Source organism: Vitis vinifera, chromosome 18 (genome assembly GCF_030704535.1).
Source record: "Vitis vinifera cultivar Pinot Noir 40024 chromosome 18, ASM3070453v1".
Taxonomy (NCBI): domain Eukaryota; kingdom Viridiplantae; phylum Streptophyta; class Magnoliopsida; order Vitales; family Vitaceae; genus Vitis; species Vitis vinifera.
The window spans coordinates 31,154,803-31,175,558 of record NC_081822.1 but is presented as its reverse complement, the minus strand read 5'-3'; the positions used below and the strand labels follow the sequence as shown (position 1 = coordinate 31,175,558).

The window sequence follows — 20,756 nt, the reverse complement described above, 5'->3', positions numbered from 1 at the left end:
CATTATTATGATGTTGTAATTGGATGGTTGAGAGTGGTTTGCATGGAAGACTCTTCCATCTATGCATTAAATTCCAGCAAAATTATTTTGAATACAATTAGCGCTCAATTCAATGAACATTTATGGAACTTGTACCTAATCGATCAAGGCTTAAAATTTTAAGGGAGAATTATGTTTTGGGGATAGATGGGCACCCAAATTAACAAAAGGTCCATGTAACTCTTTAAATTGAGCCCAAGACCCAATGAAAGTATGGAAATTGAGTTGAAGGATATCATTCTTTAGTATTTCCAAAAATGCCTTTTGTTGATTTTGAGAAAAAAATTTAATATTTTTAATATTTTTTATTTAATTTAATATTTTAAAAAAATACTTTTATGTAATTTAATATCTTTTAAAATACTTTTATTTAATTTAATATTTTTTTAAAATAAAAATATTTAATTTAATATTTTAATTTAATATTTTAAAAAAATATTTAATTTAATATTTTTTTAAATACTTTAATTTAATTTAATATTTTTGAAAACTACTTTTATTTAATTTAGTATTTTTGAAAAAAAAATTATTGAAAAAAAATTATTTAACTTAATTTTATAAAATATTTTATATGTGTTCTAAAAGGGTATATTTGTCCATTTTTATTTCATATCCTTCAACTCAATTTGAAGAGTTATATGAACCTTTTGTTAATTTGGGGGCCCATCTACCCCCAAAAGATAATTCTCCCAAATTTTAAAGCACAAACGCATTTACTTACTCCCTCTGGGTCAATCTAATTTATTGAGACACGTTTTTCAATAAACTTATATATAGTGCCAAGTACTGTGAACCAGCATATACAATATCAACGAATCATCTAAGCTCCATTTTCCTAACCTCAAACTCAAGTTCAATATAGCTTGGAAGACTTAATTAAGTAAACTTATGAGACACACAGATTGAATATCGGGTGCTCATGCCTTAAAAATACAAGGACAAATTATCCAAGACACCTAATAAAAACGCCAAGCATCATATATAGTTGAAGGTGGACATCACTTCACGTAAGGAAAAAGAAGACATGCAAGACCTACTGGAGCAAGTTTTCAGCCTGATTTATCTCCCAATTAGTTCTGAAGGTGGAGAGAGCAGGCCTCCTGTGGGAGGATACTCCAAATCCTCCCTGAAAGAGACCGGAGGTGTGGCTGGCCACACAAAAGGAGGTTTTTCAATGGGGATAACTGGTGGGTCTACCTCTCCTGTGAGAACCCTTAAAGCAATTCTCATGGACGGCCTCTGGTACGGATTGGGATGACAACAGGACAATGCCAACATCAGTGCGTATTCAGTCTGCTCCTTGTGGGAAACCCCGTTCAGTCGCAAATCTACGACATCCAGAATCCTTTGTCTCCTATAGTATTCCCATACCCAATCCACTATCCCGTTGTATTTGTTGTTCACGCTTTGATCTCCAGGCTTTCTTCCACAGACAACTTCCAGTACAAGAACACCGAAGGCATATACATCGGTTTCAACGGCAGCCCTACCAGTATGAAAACTTTCTGGAGCCATATACCGAGGTGTCCCTGCAATCTCTTTTGTTGAGTGGTGAGTTTGATCACTCAGTTGAATAGTTCTAGCCAATCCAAAATCCCCCAACCGGGCGTTGAAATCTGAATCCAACATTATATTGCTCGCTTTTATGTCTCGGTGAAGCACCCTCTTCTCGCATCCATTGTGAAGATAGTCCAATGCCTGAGCCACCCCGCAAATGATTCCATATCTTGTTTCCCAATTCAGTGTGATTGGATTCTCCACATCGGATTTTTTGCAGAATATGAGCTTGTCTAGGCTCGTATTTGGCATGAACTCATATATTATTAGGAGTTCCCTTTTTTCATAGCACCATCCAACTAATTTGACAAGATTTTTGTGATGTAGATTGCTGATTGTTGTGACTTCTGCTATAAAATCTTGGTTGCTTTGATGTGAATTCCTTGAAAATCTTTTCACAGCTACCTCCTTATTCTTCAAGAATCCTTTGTAGACTGTCCCAAATCCACCTTTGCCAAGCTCATTCTTGGAGTTGAAATTTTCCGCAGCAGCTTTAAGTTCTTTCAGTCGAAATTTCCTTGGAGCTGTGGATGAGCCTTGAATCTGTTGTTCTACCCTCGGATCATCCTCCTCTTCCTCCTGCTTTCCACATTTCCATTTCCAAGAGAAATAGAAGGCAACCCCACTAACCAAAACTGTTACTGGAACCATGATCCAGACCCATAACAGGTCAGGATCTTCATCTACACTCGAACCACTGAATTCCCATGACCTTACACAGTTCAGTTGAGTGTAATTCCCTGTTGAAGCCGAGAATCCCACAAAAACTTTCTGTGGCAGATGGTCTGAGAGGTTAATAGGAAGAGCGATTGCTGGAGCCTTCATCTGCGTTCCAACAAAGGCACTCAAATTTTTCCCATCATATTGAACCTTCACTGTTATATCGGTGCCACTTGAAAGATTGATGCTTAGGTTCGCTTGTTTGATTGAGTAGACGCTGTTCACGTTCACGCCAATGTGGTTGTTGTTCAGGTCCTCCATGTAGCTTTTCCGTGTGTCAAATTCTACTGCCACTATCTGGTTTTGAGCTGATCCATTTGTGCTTGCATTCACAATCCCAAGCCATTTCCCTTCACTGTTCTCTGGACGAGTGGCACGTCCAGTTAAGATAAAGGCCAAGCCTTCACCACCTGGATCTGTCCTCGAAGTGATTCTGAGCACAAAGGTCGTATTGAAGGATGCTGTGCCTTTGCTTTCACTCCACAGCTTGAATGGCATACAAGGCCTGGCCAGACAAATTTGGAATCGGACTTCCAGAAACATGGATGGCATCCACAGCTATCTCTGAACGCATTAATTGGAAATCATTCTCAGTAGAATCATTGAACAATGGATAATTGAAATAGAAACATTTAACTGGACTAAAAGAACCAACCAAGAGAAGTGCTAGAAGTAGAGACTCAAAAACCACTGGGGAAAAGTATGTAAAATGACTTGTACCTAACATGCTGTTAATCAACTGAATACAAAGACGCAGAGAACTGAAGAAAAGCTAAAAAATGGCTTTTATGGGATATACGAAGGAAAGGTTATGTTAACATCTTTGCAATAAGCCCTATTTGAAGGAAAGATGTTCTCTTCTACGTATATGACAGGCCTGATGAAGGTGAATTTTCAAAGTTCAAGAATTTTCAAAGTTCCAGAATTATGCGGTAATGAAAATCAAGGCTATGTTTGGTTTCCAACTTCCCAGAAAATTAGAGGGAAAATGCAAATAAAAGAAAATACAAAAAAAAAAAGAAAAGAAAATAAAAAATAAATTAAAAGTTGATAAATTATTATTTTTGTTACTTCAAACTCATTTTATTTATTTTAAGTCATTAATATAAAGATTAAATACTCATTAGTTTATATTTTTCATAGGACAACCAAATATGAAAAAAATAATTTTCATTTACATTTTTTTTCTTCCTTAGTATTTTCTAAGAATCAAACATAACCTAAGTTTATACCTTGTTGAAATTCTCTATGAATTTACAAAGTTCATACCAACGGAATTTGTTTGGTAATGCTATTGACCCCACATGCTTCTAGAGAAAATAACTTCTAATTGATCATCATGGTGATGGTTGATCACAAACCTGTAATTTTGGGTATAAGAGATCATGACTATTGATCTATACATTGCCGATTGAAAGTCTTTGTCCTCAGCTCTACTGCATCTATTCTCATCAAATTATTTTAAGAATAAGTTGGATTATTTGTTCCTAATAATACATATTTCGGTTTTCTGATCTTCAACTATCGACTAGCCAAGATGTAGTCTTATAAACTAATAGCTTACTTCAAAAGTCATTGTTGATAAAAATCAAAATCATGAGTTCTACCATGTAACTATCTTCATCTTTCTACATTCAACGATACAGCTTTCCTGGACCTTCATGTCTACAACATTCAATTAATGATGAAAAAGATGAATAAAATGCAATGCATTAAGCCCTTTATAGAATATTAAGCAGGCCCTGCCTCATAACTCCCTATCCCTGCTAGCCGGTTTCTAGGAATATGCCCTGATCGGAATTAATGACACGTACAATAGCAAGACTTTTCCTTGTTCTGAATATCAAGACTTCTAATAGATGTTGGAAAATTTTGCTCCCCAAGAGCGAGGACCGACATTGTCCCACTCCCTTTTTCCTTTTCTTTCCACTTCCTCGAAAAAACGTATGATGGCTTCTTCAGAAGTTTCATCAAACATCATCCAAAATCATACAGAAATTAACAATTGCTGGCACTGGGCTGGGAGAAGATCCATCTAATTAACCAGGGTGTTCGACAGAGAAGTACACATGAAATCTATATAGTTCTAGTTCATTAACAAAACCCTAAACCATTTTAGAAGAGCTGATGTATATGAATGTGCTGCACAAATTTATAGTATAAAACTATATATTAATATTATGGATTCTACTTGGGCTGATTTGATATGAAGCAATGTTTAGAACAATGAACATAAAATGATGTGCAGTTGCTTGAAACAGTACAATTACTTACTGATGTTGTCTGCAAGAAAACTTATGCATGCATGATGAATAAGAATCTTCTGCTTAGTTTGATTATTCGTCTAGTATTATTTGGTAATATGAACTCCTTGATGAATTGAGTTTGAGGCTTAACTGAATGCCTATAAACTATGAACAACCCTTTCTCAATTCTCTTATGGATAGCCAAAAGTAATGTGCTTGCATCAAAACTCATCGACAAAGGAAAATCACTCATATATTCCCAGAATTCTGCAACTTTATTGTCCTATTAAATCTAATTGATTAGTTGGAGCAAGATAAAAAGGCCGGAGACATATATAGAAGGGATGAATGCAAATATGCAATATTAAATTGGAATTGAGAAAGATAAATGAATAGGTGAGCTACTCACTGAGATGGACTGGTTCTTTGGATGATAAGCTCTCCATGTAGTCTTTCTGGTCCTCACTTGTGCTACCTCCAAGTACCTAATTCAAACTAAGAATCTTCATAAGATGATCTAGTCTTTAATCAATACAGATGAATTAGCTTGCTACATGTAAGATATATTGTTTTACTTTATCTGAATGCACATGTTTTCAATGGTACTCTTATATTAGTCTAACACTTACAATTTTTTTTTACATTCATAACATGGTACCTCATGCTTCTTAGTAGATTACCTCTAATATTTTGTTCAGGCTAGCGGACACCAAAAAGACTTTCATCTGGACACTTTCTTGACAGGTTTTGAGAGTTTGAAGATTAGAGTAGAATAATGATAGATATTTAAATCATGGATTGAAAATTGGGATATTTCACTGAAATGTCAATAAAATACTGGATATTGGTGGTCGATATGAAATTGGCCACCGATTATTTGTGACAGGAAATTTCAACAGCAATATAACGCAAATATATCAATCACTGACCCATTTTTTGGCAAAACATCGGCATTGTAGGTCAAGCGCGTGAGGAAGGAGAATTTCGCCGAAAAATCGCCATTTTTTTTTTTTCTAATTTATCTTTTATTCTAAATTTATATTAATCTTTTATTTTTCATATTTATCTCATTTATTCTATTTTAAAAAATTACTATTACTTCACTTTTTATTTTTTATTTTATATTTATTCTTTTAATTTTAAAATATGAAAATATAAATTTATTCAAAATTGTTAAAATATAAAAATTTCTAATATTTTATAAATTAAAATTAATTTCATAAGATAAATTATTAATATAATTTTTAAAAATTTTAATTATTAAATAAATTAATGTTAATAGAAAAAAGTTGTTACCACAAATTTGTAATAAAATTTTAGAAATTAAATCTTAAATAAAATATTATATATAAATCAATTTAATTTTTTATTTAAAATATAATAAAACATGTTTTAATAAAAATAGTTTTATTATAAGATGTGAGAATTTGTAGCATTGTAGGAATATATGGATGATCATCCGTAATGATATTTATCTCTTTGTGGCCCTCTAAAAGGGAGAGACCTCTAATGAAAATCAATTCAATTCTCTCAGTGCATTCTATTCTCTCTTTCTTATTTTCTTTCTCTTCTCTAAAAAAAAAAAAAATGGAAAGACTTTTCTCTCTTCAAATTAAGAAATAGAAAGACTTTTCTCTATTTTTCTCACAAAAAGGCATGTAATAAACTTATATCATGATCTTCTATTTTATTTATATGTGTGATAAAATTACCTTTTGATTTTCTATTTCACTTATTTAATTTGAATACATAAATATGTACAATCCCTATAACCAAAATTTATGGGGTAAATTATAAATTATGAGGTAAATTCATAACCAAAAGTTAAGAAAAATATATACAATCCCTATAACTAGAAGTTATGGGGAAAACTAAAAAATTACAAATATATGACTAGAAGTTATACAAATCTACATAATAAAAGTTCATAGCCGAAGCTATGATATATAAACTAGATTTTAATTCCTATTTTGTGCTTATACATTTTTACCATATTTATAATTGATAAATCTTGGGTTATTATATTTTTAGATATTATTTACTTGAAATACTGTTAAAGCATTTTGTTAATTTATTCATAGTTTATTCCAATAATTGAAATATTTTTCTAGTTAATATTATTCTATATATATAGTTTTTAGATAATGTCAAACCTTGCAAAGCTTGAATTTGTTGCCCTTCGAGTAATAACTACTTATCTTGGGTTTTGGATACTGAAATTCATCTAGATGCGATAAATATTGGAAATACCATTAAAAAAGGAAACAACGCATCCCTGCAGGATAGCGCCAAAGCTTTAATATTCCTTCATCATCACATTGATGAAGAATTAAAAGGTGAATATCTCACGGTCAAAGATCCTTTCATCCTTTGGAATAATATAAAGGAATGATATGACCACCAAAAGACCGTAGTCCTTCCAAAGGCATACTATGATTGGATGCACTTGAAATTACAAGATTTGAAGTCTACTAGTAATTACAACTCGACCTTATTCAAAATTAGCTTACAATTAAAATTGTGGAGAAAAAGTCACTAAAGAAGATATGCTTGAAAAAACATTTACAACTTTTCATGCCTCGAATGTGCTCTTACAACAGTAATATCAAAAGCGTTGTTTCACTAAATATTCAAAATTGATCTCATGTCTTTTTGTGGCTGAACAAAATAATGAGTTTTTACTAAAAAAAACCATCAATCTTGTCCTATTGGGTCTGTGTCATTGCCTGAAGCCAATGCCGCATTTATTCAATCTCTTGGACATGGACAAGGATGTGGATATGGACGAGGACGAGGACGAGGTAGAGGATGTGGTCATGATCGAGGTCGTAGTAAACACAATTCTTCTCATCGTAGTAGTTCTCAAAGTAAAAAGAATAACTCAAACCACCAGAAGTGGAATAATTCAAAGGCATAACATGAAAAGGGAATAGAACCACAAAGTAAACATGCTTGTGAGAATAAGTGTCACAGATGTGGTATGAAAGGACATTGGTCACGTACTTATTATACTTCAAAGCATTTGGTTAACCTTTATCAAGCCTTAATAAAAGGAAAAGGAAAGAAAGTTGAAATGAACTTCATTGATAGTGATGGCCCAGTGGATCTAACTCATTTAGAAGTTTCAGATTTCTGTGAGAATCCTAATGGGAAAATTGACTATCTAATTGGTGATGGAAATGTTTGTTATGATTAAATGTTATGTTTTTATTCTTTATGGATAGGTTTATTTTGTTATCATCTATTGAACACATTATTTATTATTCATCTTTTATAGTTTATTTCACATTTTATTATTTCTTATTTAATTTTTTTTCTTCTTTATTTATACTTGAAGATACATGGATCTCTCTTATACCTTGATACATCATACGGCATCCAATGTAGAGGCATGCCTTGTAGATTGTGCCACAACACACACAATCCTTTGTGATAAAAAATATTTTTCCAACTTATTGTTAGTTAAGTCTAATGTTAATACAATATTAAGTCCTGTAGACTTGATTCAAGGCTTTGGAAGAGCAATTATTATTTTACCTAGTGGAACTAAAATCCACATTAATGATGCTCTTTATTATGCTAAATCCACTATAAATGCTTTGCAATAATTCTAAAAGAGGTTCATCATTATGATGATGTATTTACAAGGAAACCTTTGTTGGGAGAGTTCTCTTTATATTAACAAGGTAATTGGATGGTTGAGAGTGGTTTGCATGGAAGACTTTTCCATCTATGCATTAAATTCCAGAAAAATTATTTTGAACACAATTAGCGCTATATTCAATGAACATTTATGGAACTTCTACCTAATCGATCGAGGCTTAAAATTTTAAAGCACAAAACGCATTTACTCCCTCTGGGTCAATCTAATTTATTGAGACAAGTTTTTCAATATGACATATATAGTGCCAAGTACTGTGAACCAGCATATACAACATCAACGAACCATCTAAGCTCCATTTTCCTAACCTCAAACTCAAGTTCGATATACCTAGGAAGACTTAATTAAGTAAACTTATGAGACACACAGATTGAATATCGGGTGCTCATGCCTTAAAAATACAAGGACAAATTATCCAAGACACCTAATAAAAACGCCAAGCATCATATACAGTTGAAGGTGGACATCACTTCACGCAAGGAAAAAGAAGACATGCAAGACCTACTGGAGCAAGTTTTCCGCCTGATTTATCTCCCAATGAGTTCTGAAGGTGGAGAGAGCAGGCCTTCTGTGGGAGGATACTCCAAATCCTCCCTGAAAGAGACCGGAGGTGTGGCTGGCCACACAAAAGGAGGTTTTTCAATGGGGATAACTGGTGGGTCTACCTCTCCTGTGAGAACCCTTAAAGCAATTCTCATGGATGGCCTCTGGTACGGGTTGGGATGACAACAAGACAATGCCAACATCAGTGCATATTCAGTCTGCTCCTTGTGGAAAACCCCATTCAGTCGCAAATCTACGACATCCAGAATCCTTTGTCTCCTATAGTATTCCCATACCCAATCCACTATCCCGTTGTTGTATTTGTTGTTCACGCTTTGATCTCCAGGCTTTCTTCCACAGACAACTTCCAGTACAAGAACACCGAAGGCATATACATCAGTTTCAACGGCAGCCCTACCGGTATGAAAACTTTCTGGAGCCATATACCCAGGTGTCCCTGCAATCTCTTTTGTTGAGTGGTGAGTTTGATCATTCAGTTGAATAATTCTAGCCAATCCAAAATCCCCCAATCGGGCGTTGAAATCTGAATCCAACATTATATTGCTCGCTTTTATGTCTCGGTGAAGCACCCTCTTCTCGCATCCATTGTGAAGATAGTCCAATGCCTGAGCCACCCCGCAAATGATTCCATATCTTGTTTCCCAATTCAGTGTGATTGGATTCTCCACATCGGATTTTTTGCAGAATATGAGCTTGTCTAGGCTCGTATTTGGCATGAACTCATATATTATTAGGAGTTCCCTTTTTTCATAGCACCATCCAACTAATTTGACAAGATTTTTGTGATGTAGATTGCTGATTGTTGTGACTTCTGCTATAAAATCTTGGTTGCTTTGATGTGAATTCATTGAAAATCTTTTCACAGCTACCTCCTTATTCTTCAAGAATCCTTTGTAGACTGTCCCAAATCCACCTTTGCCAAGCTCATTCTTGGAGTTGAAATTTTCCGTAGCAGCTTTAAGTTCTTTCAGTCGAAATTTCCTTGGAGCTGTGGATGAGCCTTGAATCTGTTGTTCTACCCTCGGATCATCCTCCTCTTCCTCCTGCTTTCCACATTTCCATTTCCAAGAGAAATAGAAGGCCACCCCACTAACCAAAACTGTTACTGGAACCATGATCCAGACCCATAACAGGTCAGGATCTTCATCTACACTCGAACCACTGAATTCCCATGACCTTACACAGTTCAGTTGAGTGTGATTCCCTGTTGAAGCCGAGAATCCCACAAAAACATTCTGTGGCAGATGGTCTGAGAGGTTAATAGGAAGAGCGATTGCTGGAGCCTTCATCTGCGTTCCAACAAAGGCACTCAAATTTTTCCCATCATATTGAATCTTCACTGTTATATCGGTGCCACTTGAAAGATTGATGCTTAGGTTCGCTTGTTTGATTGAGTAGACGCTGTTCACGTTCACGCCAATGTGGTTGTTGCTCAGGTCCTCCATGTAGCTTTTCCTTGTGTCAAATTCTACTGCCACTATCTGGTTTTGAGCTGATCCATTTGTGCTTGCATTCACAATCCCAAGCCATTTCCCTTCACTGTTCTCTGGACGAGTGGCACGTCCAGTTAAGATAAAGACCAAGCCTTCACCACCTGGATCTGTCCTCGGAGTGATTCTGAGCACAAAGGTCGTATTGAAGGATGCTGTGCCTTTGCTTTCACTCCACAGCTTGAATGGCCTTTTATACAGGGCCTGGCCAGACAAATTTGTAATAGGATTTCCAGAAACATCATATGTAACTTGGATGGCATCCTGAGTTATCTGTGAATCCGTTAAGAGGAAATCATTCTCAGTAGAATCATTGAAGAACTGATATTTGAAATGGAAACATTCAACTGGACTAAAAGAACCAACCAAGAGAAGTGCTAGAAGTAGAGACTCAACAACCACTGGGGAAAAGTACGTAAAATGACTTATACCTAACATGCTGTTAATTAACTGAATACAAAGACGCAGAGAACTGAAGAAAAGCTAAAAAAATGGCTTTTATGGGATATACGAAGGAAAGGTTATGATAACATCTTTGCAATAAGCCCTATTTAAAGGAAAGATGTTCTCTTCTACGTGTATGACAGGCCTGATGAAGGTGAATTTTCAAAGTTCTAGAATTTTCAAAGTTAAAAGAATTTTCAAAGTTCTAGAATTATGGTTAGGTTTCTTCCGTAGAATCTGGTTGCGATAATGAAAATTAAGTTTATACCTTGATGAAACTCTCTATGAATTTACAAAGTTCATACCATCGGAATCTGTTTCGTAATGCTATTGACCCCACATGCTTATAGAGAAAATGACTTCTAATTGATCATCATGGTGATGGTTGATCACAAACCTGTAATTTTGGGTATAAGAGATCATGACTATTGATCTATACATTGCCGATTAAAAGTCTTTGTCCTCAGCTCTACTGCATCTATTCTCATCAAATTATTTTGAGAATAAGTTGGATTATTTGTTCCTAATAATACATATTTCGGTTTACTGATCTTCAACCATCGACTAGCCAAGATGTAGTCTTATAAACTAATAGCTTACTTCAAAAGTCATTGTTGATAAAAATGAAAATCATGAGTTCTACCATGTAACTATCTTCATCTTTCTACATTCAATGACGCAGCCTTCCTTGACCTTCATGTCTATAACATTCAATGACGGAACCTTTATAGAATATTAAGCAGGCCCTGCCTCATCAGTCCCTATCCCTGCTAACTAGTTTCTAGGAATAAGCCCTCAGTCCCTACCCTGCTAACTGGTTTCTAGGAATAAGTCCTTATCGGAATTATTGACACGTACAATATCAAGACTTTTCCTTGTTTTGAATAAGACTTCTAATAGAAGTTGGAAAATTTTGCTCCCCAAGAGTGAGGACCGGCGTTGTCCCGCTCCCTTTTTCCTTTTCTTTCCACTTCCTCGAAAAAACATATGATGGCTTCTTCAGAAGTTTCCTCAAACATCATCCAAAATCATACAGAAATTAACAATTGCTGGTACTGGGCTGGGAGAAGATCCATCTAACCTGGGTGTTTGACAGAGAAGTATACGTGAAATCTATGTAGTTCTAGTTCATTAACAAAACCCTAAAGTATTTTAGAAGAGCTGATGTATATGAATGTGCTGCACAAATTTATAGTACAAAACTATTAATATTATGGATTCCACTTGGGCTGATTTGATATGAAGCAATGTTTAGAACAATGAACATAAAATGATGTGCAGTTTCTTGAAACAGTACAATTACTTACTGATGTTGTCTGCAAGAAAACTTAAGCATGCATGATGAATAAGAATCTTCTGCTTAATTTGATTATTCGTCTAGTATTATTTGGTAATATGAACTCCTTGATGAATTGAGTTTGAGGCTTAACTGAATTGAACTTATCACTCATATATTCCCAGAATTCTGCAACTTTATTGTCCTATTAAAGCTAATTGATTAGTTGGAGCAAGATAAAAAGGCCGGAGACATATATAGAAGGGATGAATGCAAATCTGCAATATTAAATTGGAATTGAGAAAGATACATGAATAGGTGAGCTACTCACTGAGATGGACTGGTTCTTTGGATGATAAGCTCTCTATATAGTCTTTCTGGTGTTCACTTGTGCTACCTCCAAGTTCCTAATTCAAACTAAGAATCTTCATAAGATGATCTAGTCTTTAATCAATACAGATGAGTTAGCTTGCTACATGTATAGAGCTTTCTTTCTTTCATTTTGTACACGCCAGGAAAAATTGTAGCCATACCTGCTGATTTAAACTAATAAGCAATAATATGTACTTCTATTGTTTTACTGCAGTTTTTTTATGATTCTAAATGTTATCATAATGCAAACTCTGGGTTGAGATGAATATGGCTTCTTGTCTGATTTATTCATATTAATGTGCCTAGTTTGCTCTTTAATTAAACTTATGAAACCACTGGACTTTAGTCTATTAATTTGTAAGGGTTGATGATATAAAAAGTAATATAGTAGACAACCACTAGTCAAATTACCACATAAACAATCTATTAAATCTGAAAAGAAGATATATTGTTTTACTTTATCTGAATGCACATGTTTTCAATGGTACTCTTATATTAGTCTAACACTTAGTACCTCATGCTCCTTAGTAGATTACCTCAACATTTTGTTCAGGCTAGGACCTTTTGGCAAAACATCGCCAATTTTTCTAAAATCACAATTGTTTTTCTAAAATCCAATTTTTTGTTTTTTCTAACTTATCTTTTATTCTAAATTTATATTAACCTTTTATTTTATATTATCCTTTTATTTTTCATTTTTATCTCAATTATCCTATTTTAAAAAATTACTATCACTTCACTTTTAATTTTTTTTATTTATCCTTTTAATTTTATTTAATTTTAAATCTTTTTATTTTAAAATATGAAAAATAAAAATTTATTCAAATTTGTTAAAATATAAAAAGTTCTAATATTTTATTAATTAAAATTTATTTGATAAGATAAATTATTAATATAATTTTCAATAATTTTAATTATTTAAATAAATTAATGTTAATAGCAAAAAGTGTTACCACAAATTTGTAATAAAATTTTAGAAATTAAATCTTAAATAAAATATTTTATATAAATCAATTTAATTTTTTATTTAAAAAATAATAAAACATGTTTTAATAAAAATAATTTTGTTATAAAATGTGAGAATTTGTAACATTGTGGGAACTCATGGATGATTATCCGTTATTTCTTTGTGGCTTTCTATAAAAGAGAGGGACTCGTAATGAAAATCAATTCAATTCTCTCCGTGCATTTTATTCTCTCTTTCTTATTTTCCTTCTCTTCTCTCACTTTATTTTACAACACGCTATCAACACGAATAATCTCTGCAAAAAAAATAGAAAGTCTTTTTCTCTCTTCAGAGAAATAGAAAGGCTTTTTCTTTCTTTAGAGAAATAGAAAGGCTTTTCCCATCTGCAGCAACATCAGTTTCAACAACAGTTTGCTATTCACACACACATTCAAGTTAATGACAGGGGTTTTGAAATCTCCGTTCAAAATGAAAGTTTTTAAATTCAATTAAAGTGTGAATGCATTTATTTCTAACATTAAAATAATATAAACATTTTCTAACAAAATTTTCTTCTCTAACTAATTGTTCTTTGATATAATCTAGGTTATTTCTTAGCAAGTTATGGTTCTTGAAGTCTTCCAGCTTCTTTTCTAATTTCTAAGACAGTGTTTAGTTTTTCTACAGGTTTTATTTATCTTTTCTTGATTTCTTTTAAACAATCTATATTATTTTGGCCGATATTACTTTGGTTTTCTTCCTGAATTTGTTTCCTATGTTCTTGTAAGACTACATTTGTTATTTTTAATTGTGTTTCTACTAGAAATTTTAACTGTTTTACCTCTTGGGTTTGTAGATGAGGGTTCATTAGTTTTAATGTTTCCTAATGAGATGAACTAGCATATAAATTATCAATATAATATTTTATAATTTCTCTTTTAATTAAGGTTAACGTAGCAAAAAGTTCGTCAAAAGCTTCTTGTATAGCTACTTCATATTCGTTTAAATATTTAAGAGAGGTTAGGTTTTTTATATCAGTGGTTAAATTTTTTACAGTAGTTCTTAAATTATGCAATTTATCACAAGTTTCCCTAAATTCTTTACGTTGAGCATAGAACCTATTATTAAGTTCTTTTACACAATCGTAATCTATATTATATATACCAGGAGGATAAGGAATAACAGACATTAATTCATATCAAATAAGTAGAGTAAATAAATATGCAGAATAAATCAAGCAAATATAATCAGACTTTAAATGGGGTAAGATAAAGTTCGGTACTCTGAAAATTAATTTGAATCTATAGTCTCATTTCCTAATTAATATACTACAATACACAGAGAAGCTTTGATACCAACTTTTTCCCATCTACAACAACATCAGTTAAACAATAGTTTTCTATTCACACACACAGTCAAGGTAATGATAGGAGTTTTGAAATCTCCGTTCAAAATGAAAGTTTTTAAATTCAATTAAAGTGTGAATGCATTTATTACTAACATTAAAATAATATAAACATTTCTAAATACTTATTATTTTACTATAAACATTTCAAACACTCATTATTTTAATATAAATATTTTCAAACACTTATTATTTTAATATTTATTTAACTTAAAGTAACAACAACCACACACAGAGTCAAGATAATGACAGGGGTTTTGAAATCTCTGTTCAAAATGAAAGCTTTTAAATTCAATTAAAGTGTGAATGCATTTATTACTAATATTAAAATAATATAAACATTTCCAAATACTTATTATTTTAATATAAACATTTCAAACACTCATTATTTTAATATAAACATTTTCAAACACTTATTATTTTAATATATATTTAACTTAAAGTAACATAAAAATAATATAAACATTTTCAAATACTTATTATTTTAATATAAACATTTCCAACACTCATTATTTTAATATAAAAATTTTCAAACACTTATTATTTTAATATATATTTAACTTAAAGCTCTCTACTTATAGTATGAAACCATTTAATGTATAAAAGTTAAGTTTTTGAAATTGGATATCTAAAAAATTCAGGTAATAATATTCAAAAATTTTAAAACATCACTTCGTGTCAAGGTAATACCCCCCTTTTGACCAGACAAAGTCTCCCTAACACACCAAAGTTTTGGCAAAAGCGGGTTACAGGTCAAGGGTTAAGACTAAAGACTCTAGTTTTAAAATCTAATTTTACACCCAAAATTTTCTAAACAACCTGATTTTTTTTTTTTTTTTTTATGTTCAACAGGAACATTATATATAAAAAGGATCCATGTATATTGTAGGTATTAACTAGTAAAGAAAACTAAAAAATAATTCAAATAATTTTCATTTCTCTACTTTACCTTTTTACCCCTTTTACCCCCTAAGGGTAAGAAAAATATACAAAATAAAATAAATTCTAAATGAGCAAAAATTTAACAAAAAAAATTCTTACTTTCTTATTGTTGATGAATTTACAAGGCTGAAGATACACCTTTCTTTCACAGACACATTTACACACACTTTTGCACACTCCTTCAGACACCACACTTCTTTCTTCTACTATAACTAATTTATAGACAAAGCATTTACAAGTGACATGTGAAAATTAATTTAAGTGGTTAGGGCAGTTGATGGACGGTAGGAAAAATATTTACAAGGTGTTTAGAGGTTTGGTACAAAATAACTACAAAATGAATACAAAGATGGTAAAGTTTTTATGAGATTTGACTTTTATTTTCTTTTGTTTTCTTTTACCATCCGACTTGTACTTCTTCCACTTTCTTCTTGTCTTTTTCTTCTTTTTTTAATCACATGCATAATACGTGGCTTGTAGATGCCTTTACTGCTTCTGAGCTTGTACTGCTACATTGAATTTTTGTAGTTGAAGACGCATTTACTGCTTCAATGTCGTAATTGATGTCATCATCCTTCCATTGCATTTTGTAGATTATGATAACTTTCATTGTCCAGGTTTTTCCAAAATAATGCGTCATCGCTGAGGTAGGAAGATGGTTCTGGTATATCTACACTGAGCTCGGTTATAAAATCCTGTTCTTTAGAAGTAATAAAAGGTTTTGGAACAATGATGTATTCTAAAGGTTTGTTTCTCCATATGGACATAGTTTTTGTCTCACCAATGAGATGAAATAATTTGTTCTGGGTTGGTTTAAGATCATAAATCTAAAAAGCTCTAAAGCGAGTAAAAAATTCTAGAGATTCATTTGAACGGGTCATTTCCCATTCTGGTTCTTGTTGAGGGATGAGTGGTTCTTTATTATGTTTTATATATACATGGTGATAGGCTGATACTACTGATCCATCAGTTTGAAATAAAGGTGGAATGATTTCAAAAGAAATGTCTATCTGCTTTTCGGTTTTAAAAAGATAAGTTAAAATATTTTTCAATTTTTCTGGGAAATTTTCAAGGATTTGAGATACATGGTTCATAAAAACATTTTTTTAAATTCCCTATTCCATGAACTGGGGTACTAGATAAAAAATTTCTTTATTTATAAGAGACATATTTACATAAGCTAGATATATAACAAAGAAAAATTTAGGGTCATGATATGCCATATACCCTGTTTTTATCCCGACATTTTTGGTTTTAAAATTTTTATACAAAAGTTCTTGATTTTTAAACACTTTGTTATATTGGGTTTGCAGAAAAAAAAAAAGTTTCGACTAAAGAGTAGTTATCAACTCCAATTAGGTTTTTAACAAGTTTTTCATATTGTTTAGACAGAAAAGCTAATTTCTTAATTAAACTAATTACTTTAGGTTGACTGTTCGAACAACTGGTTTGACTGGTTGACACTATACTGGTTTTCAAATCTTATATCAGTTTTTCCCGATTTTCTTGGATTTTGAGGTTTTTAAATTTTTGGGTTTTTAAGGCAATCAGTTGGTTTTGAAGGTTTTGTAAATGTAGGGCTAAAGTTGACACGATTTTTCCATAAGCGTATTCTAAATTTTGGTTTGGAAAACTCTGTGGTTTTAGATACCAAAAATTATCTACAATAACCTTATGCTCTTCAAAAAGGCTTTGAGAAAATAAAGAGTTAAACCTCATATTTGGATTCAACACTTCGTTTAGACATATGGTTCCATATTGAAAGGTTCTAGCTTTAGTAGGTTTTCTTTGAACCATGTTCCTGTAATCATAAAATCAATCATTAGTATTATTAACATTATTAATTATTTGTCTACTTAACCAATCTGCTAATATATTATCTTTTCCTTTAATATGTTCAAATTTAGGTTTGAAACCAATTAAAGAGTTTTGAAACTTTATCCATCTTTTGGTGGACAATTTTGAAGAATTCTTGTTTTCAAAGAATTTTTTAATATTCTCACAATCGATTCTTAAAGTAAATTGTTCTTGGTTAAAAAATAATTGAAATTTTTCTAAGACTAATGTTATTGCTCCAATTTCTAAGTTTGTAGAACTAAGGTTCTTTTTATAATCATTAAAAGTTCCACTACAATATCTACAAAGTTTTTCTTCTCCTATATTAGTTATTGCTAAAAGTATACCTCCCCATCCTGTTTGACTAGCATCAGTTTGAACTATTTTATATTCCTTTTTCTAAGGGTAAATGTAAGGTTGGAAGATGCTTCACAAGTTCTTTTATTTTTTGTACAAGTTTAATATCCTCTTGGTTAAAATATCTTTGCCCCGTGTTTTTTGTTTTACTATAAAGGGGTCCAGCTAATCTACTAAGGTGTTTAATATATTGCCTAGAATAATTTAATAATCCTAAAAAACTTTGAAGGGTTTTAAAGTCTTTGAGTTTATCTAGAAAATTATTTATTTTTTGTACTATATGATCTTGCAGTTTTATTTGCCCATCTTCTAATTCTAATCCTAAAAATTCTATTTGGGTCTTAAATAATTTCAATTTCTTTTTACTTACTATTAATCCATGACTAATTAGTTTTTCAAAAACAAATTCTAAATGCTTTATATGTTCTTGAAGAGTATATGAAAAAACAAGAATATCATTGATATATACAAGAACAAAAAAATATTTACCAAAAATATTATCCATCATTCGTTGGAAAATCTGAGGAGCATTTTTTAGTCCAAATGGCATTACATTCCATTCATATAATCCACAAGGACATGAAAACGCTGTCCATGGTTTACTATCTTCTTCTAATCTAATTTGCCAAAATCCACTTTTACAATCTAGTTGAGAAAAATATTTACATCCTTGAATAGATTAAAGAATCTTTATTTGGAATTTTATAGGCATCATCATATGTATTATCATTCAGTCTTTTATAATTAATAACCATCCTAGCTTTTCCTCGTTTTTCTTCATTATGGTTTCTAACTAAAAAGATAGAGGATCTATGGGGACTAAAACTTGGTTTTATGAGGTTATTTTGTAACAGTTCTTCTATTTGAATTTTAAATTCTTTTGTATATATAAGGTTACATGCAATATCTGCCGTTTTTATTGTTAAATCTAGGTTTTTAATTGGTATTTTACAGGTTGTTTTATTTTTATTCCAATGTTTTTGTGGATCTTCTCCTATGATTCCTATTTTTTCTGCTTCTAATATAAGTTTTTTTAATCTATCTACATTTCTTAATTGTTCTGAGTAGTCATTAATTATGCTATCCTTTTGTGCTTTTACTTTGTTAATTTGATGAGATGTTACATTATGATTTTTATTTAATACATTTTCCATGTTTGTATAAACAATTGTTGTAGTTTTAGGATGAAAGCTGATTTGGTTATTTTGTATTGTTATCCCTTCTTGTAAAGAATGTACAAAATTTAAACCTAAAATAAAAGGATATAAACTTATAGTAGGTACAAGATAAGTTTGGGGTAAACTAAGGTTATGTTATTAATTATGATTGGTACGTTTGAAATATACTTGGTTAGTATTAGTTTTTGTTGATTATATTGGACTAACTCTACTGGTTGAACTAATGTTTGCTGGTCTTCCTGAGGTACTAAGGTTTCAAATAAAAGATTTTTACTGGCTCCAGTATCTAACATTGCGTCTACCTTTTAATTCTATGGTTTTTAATTTAATTGTTGTTGGAAAAATGATAGATTTAACTTTATTTGCCATATTTATTTGTTCTATTGTTTGTATGGTTGTTTTTTCAGGATTTAGTGGCTCTTTTATTTCTTTAGGGTTTGAACAACTGCCTTCCTCTTCTTCCGAGATTTTTCCTTTTATTATTATTTGTAAATCTTTCCATATATTATAAGGTTTTATTTTACTTTCTAAAGGTTGAACAAGGTTTTCAAAATTTAAAGGGGTTTTCTTAGGTTGATTTTCCTCTTTTTCAACGATCATACAAATTTCCTTTTTTTTTTTTTTTTCAGTTTATCTACCATCTATACTATACACACTTGAATTTTCACTTTCAAAATCTAATTCACTAATAAGTTCTTCTTCTTCACTATCTACCTGATATTCATTTATTAGATTTATTTTTACTTGAGTTTTTCTATTTCGTTCATTTAATGGTTTTTTAAGTTCAAGACATTCAGATCTTATATGGCCTTCCTGACCACACAAATAACATTTACACTGTCTTTTTCTTTATGTGGTTCTTTTTCTCTTTATCCAAAACTTTCCAGGTTTTTTAATATTGTTTGGTATGGACGTTTTTTTTATAAAAGGTTCTTGACTTTCTTCTTAAAAATTTATTATATTTCTTGTGTATATTTCTTGTGTTTTCTAAACTTATATTTTCTATATCCTATGTCTAAATTTTCTCCTATATGTAATTTTCTACAAAGTTGTTGATTTATATTTTGTTTCTTTATTTGACTTTTTTTTCCTATACTTACACATTCTCTTTCTAACCAATTTTTTACAAATTCTATTCTAGCACCTATATAAGGAGAGTTTTTATATTCGGAGGTTGTAAATTCATTCCATAGTCTAAGTCCTATGAGTCCTTGTATTTTTAATATATATTTATTTAAATATGCAGGGGTTTTATCTACTCTAGCAAGGATTGCATATTTCCTAAATTTTTGTTCATATTCCCTTATATACAAAAGGTTACATAATTTTAATTGCTCTAACTTATGAAGGTGTATTGCGGGTTCTTTTACATCTTCTTGAGTTGTTCCTAAAAAATATAGTTTTACTAAATTTATAAGTACAGATATGCTAAAATTATTTCTAACTTCTTGAAAATAACTATTGTTTTCTTGTTCCATGTTTCTAAGGAACTGTAATACGGTTCTTCTAAGGGTGTTTTTACAAAATTCATAAATTTCTTATTGGTTTTCAAAGAATACTACTACACCTGCTAAATTTAAAGATTGCTCCCAATTTTCTATGGTTTTCCTGAGATCTTGTGTATTATCTATATCTAGTATTGTTCCATATTCATATATTGGTTGCAGAGAACTAGAAGGTTCTGTTTTAGTTTTCCATTGATGTCCTTTTGGCTTACTGTACG

The 20,756-nt window shown here is 31.4% G+C and overlaps 2 protein-coding genes across 2 annotated transcripts; both read right to left on the bottom strand.

Annotated features, from left to right (window-relative positions):
• Positions 1-1,098: 1,098 nt before the first annotated feature.
• Positions 1,099-2,890, bottom strand: LOC100251694 (probable L-type lectin-domain containing receptor kinase S.5). The gene is given in 2 exon segments (XM_059734579.1): positions 1,099-2,812; positions 2,814-2,890. Coding segments are annotated over 2 exon segments (1,791 nt in total).
• Positions 2,891-8,620: 5,730 nt separating this feature from the next.
• On the bottom strand, positions 8,621-11,213 carry LOC104882780 (probable L-type lectin-domain containing receptor kinase S.5). The gene has a single exon (XM_010667150.3). The coding sequence runs from the start codon at positions 10,713-10,715 to the stop codon at positions 8,751-8,753; it is 1,965 nt and encodes a 654-aa protein (XP_010665452.1). The 5' UTR covers positions 10,716-11,213; the 3' UTR covers positions 8,621-8,750.
• Positions 11,214-20,756: the final 9,543 nt, after the last annotated feature.